At 22.2% G+C, this 1,606-nt stretch overlaps 1 protein-coding gene across 5 annotated transcripts in view; it reads right to left on the reverse strand.

The window, feature by feature from the left end:
* The window catches only part of LOC106678407 (uncharacterized), a 41,246-nt gene that overhangs the window by 27,525 nt on the left and 12,115 nt on the right, over positions 1 to 1,606 (reverse strand). For all 5 annotated transcript variants that reach the window (XM_014416893.2, XM_014416890.2, XM_067049341.1 and 2 more), the window contains exon 5: positions 906 to 1,012. In XM_014416893.2, the coding sequence (XP_014272379.1) occupies positions 906 to 1,012 (107 nt within the window). The remainder of the gene's footprint in view (positions 1 to 905; positions 1,013 to 1,606) is intronic.

A 1,606-nucleotide genomic window follows, 5' to 3' on the forward strand; every position in this document is an offset into this window, starting at 1 on the left:
AAATTAAATTCTTGTAAAAATATTTTAATTTATTTGAACAGTAATAATAATACAACTAAAAATTTTGAAAAATAGAAAATTAAATACATTAAAACAAAATATATTTTTAATAAAAAAAACATGTTCATGTTGAATAGATCTTTCATGAATGACTTACTTGCTAACTCTCATTTCAATCTATTTAATATTTAAACAAATGTACTTCAATATCAGAAACATCATGGATTTTTCTAGAAATAATTAATAAGCATTATTTCTTAGTTTATAATAAAAATTTAAATGTTAATATTTTTAATAATGTATTAGTTTTACAACAAAATTTTTATGATTCTGATACTTCTATTAAGCTAATATTGGTTGAACAGATTTTGATCTATTCTAGTAACAACATGAACCAGCAGTTTGGGGAAAGAAAGTTAAGTATAAGATGCAAAATTAGAACTTATTTTTCAAAAAAATCTCTCAATAATGTTGTTACATAAAAGAAATTTACAAATCCACAAAAAACTTTATACATTTATAAATTTTTTTTGAGTAGTGAACTAGATGTATAAATAGTATAAAATATTAAATTATTTAATAAATTCAATGTAAAATTTGACATGAAAAACTTTTTATTATAATAATTTTATTTTAGAGCTGAACAATGGGTAAAAATTATTCCAAAAAAGCTTGAAACATTGTCCTGATGAGATAAGAATAAAAAAGTAATATAAAGGATATTATTCCTGAAAAATAAAAATAAATATTTAAAAAATAAAATTATTAAAACTATCACATAATGTTCCCTAAAAGCATAAAAATGTATATAGATACTGTAAAAAAAAAAAATTTGAGAACATAAAAATCCTATCCTAAATAGTAAGGATACATTTCTACATGAACATGCACATGGTGATATTTACCTGAATTCCGATTCGGCTAAACCATTTAAATATTCATCGAAGACCTGTTCGGGAATGAATGTCTTGCCTAATAGTATCTTTTTCAGAGGTTCATGCAATAAAGTACCCTACAAAAATGATTTAAAACAAACATTCAATACAACTCATCAAAAACTAAAAATAAAAAAATTAAAATTATTCACAACACATTTTTCAAATCTGAAATTATTATTTTTATTTTACAAGTTTACAAAAATAACAATGTTATTAACATGAAAAAAAAAAAACTTGATAAACATACACATAAGCCTGATTAACACTGGAACACACACACACACAAAGAGACAGTAAGAAGGGAAGATACCGGTAGCTGACTCCGGGTATATTTTTAAAGAAGGGGGGGAGCTAAAATTAGATCTTCTAATGTTACAATTCATTCGGATAGCTTCATCGGTATTGTTCACAGGAATGCATATCCATAAATCTATTTATAAAATTTTGTCTATATTTTATGTAAAATTATATTACTTGATATGTTAACAATAAACTATTTGGAATATTATCATAAAATAATATATCAGTCACCAATTATAAATCCAAAACATGAAATAATTATCAAAATACGAATATGTGAATCAAAATAGTTACTTTAACAATAAATCTTATATCATTGAAAAAGTATTTAATTTGCAGAATCATAATTTTCAAATATAAATTTTTTT

Source organism: Halyomorpha halys, unplaced genomic scaffold (genome assembly GCF_000696795.3).
Source record: "Halyomorpha halys isolate HHAL.00 unplaced genomic scaffold, Hhal_1.1 Scaffold141.1, whole genome shotgun sequence".
Lineage (NCBI taxonomy): Eukaryota > Metazoa > Arthropoda > Insecta > Hemiptera > Pentatomidae > Halyomorpha > Halyomorpha halys.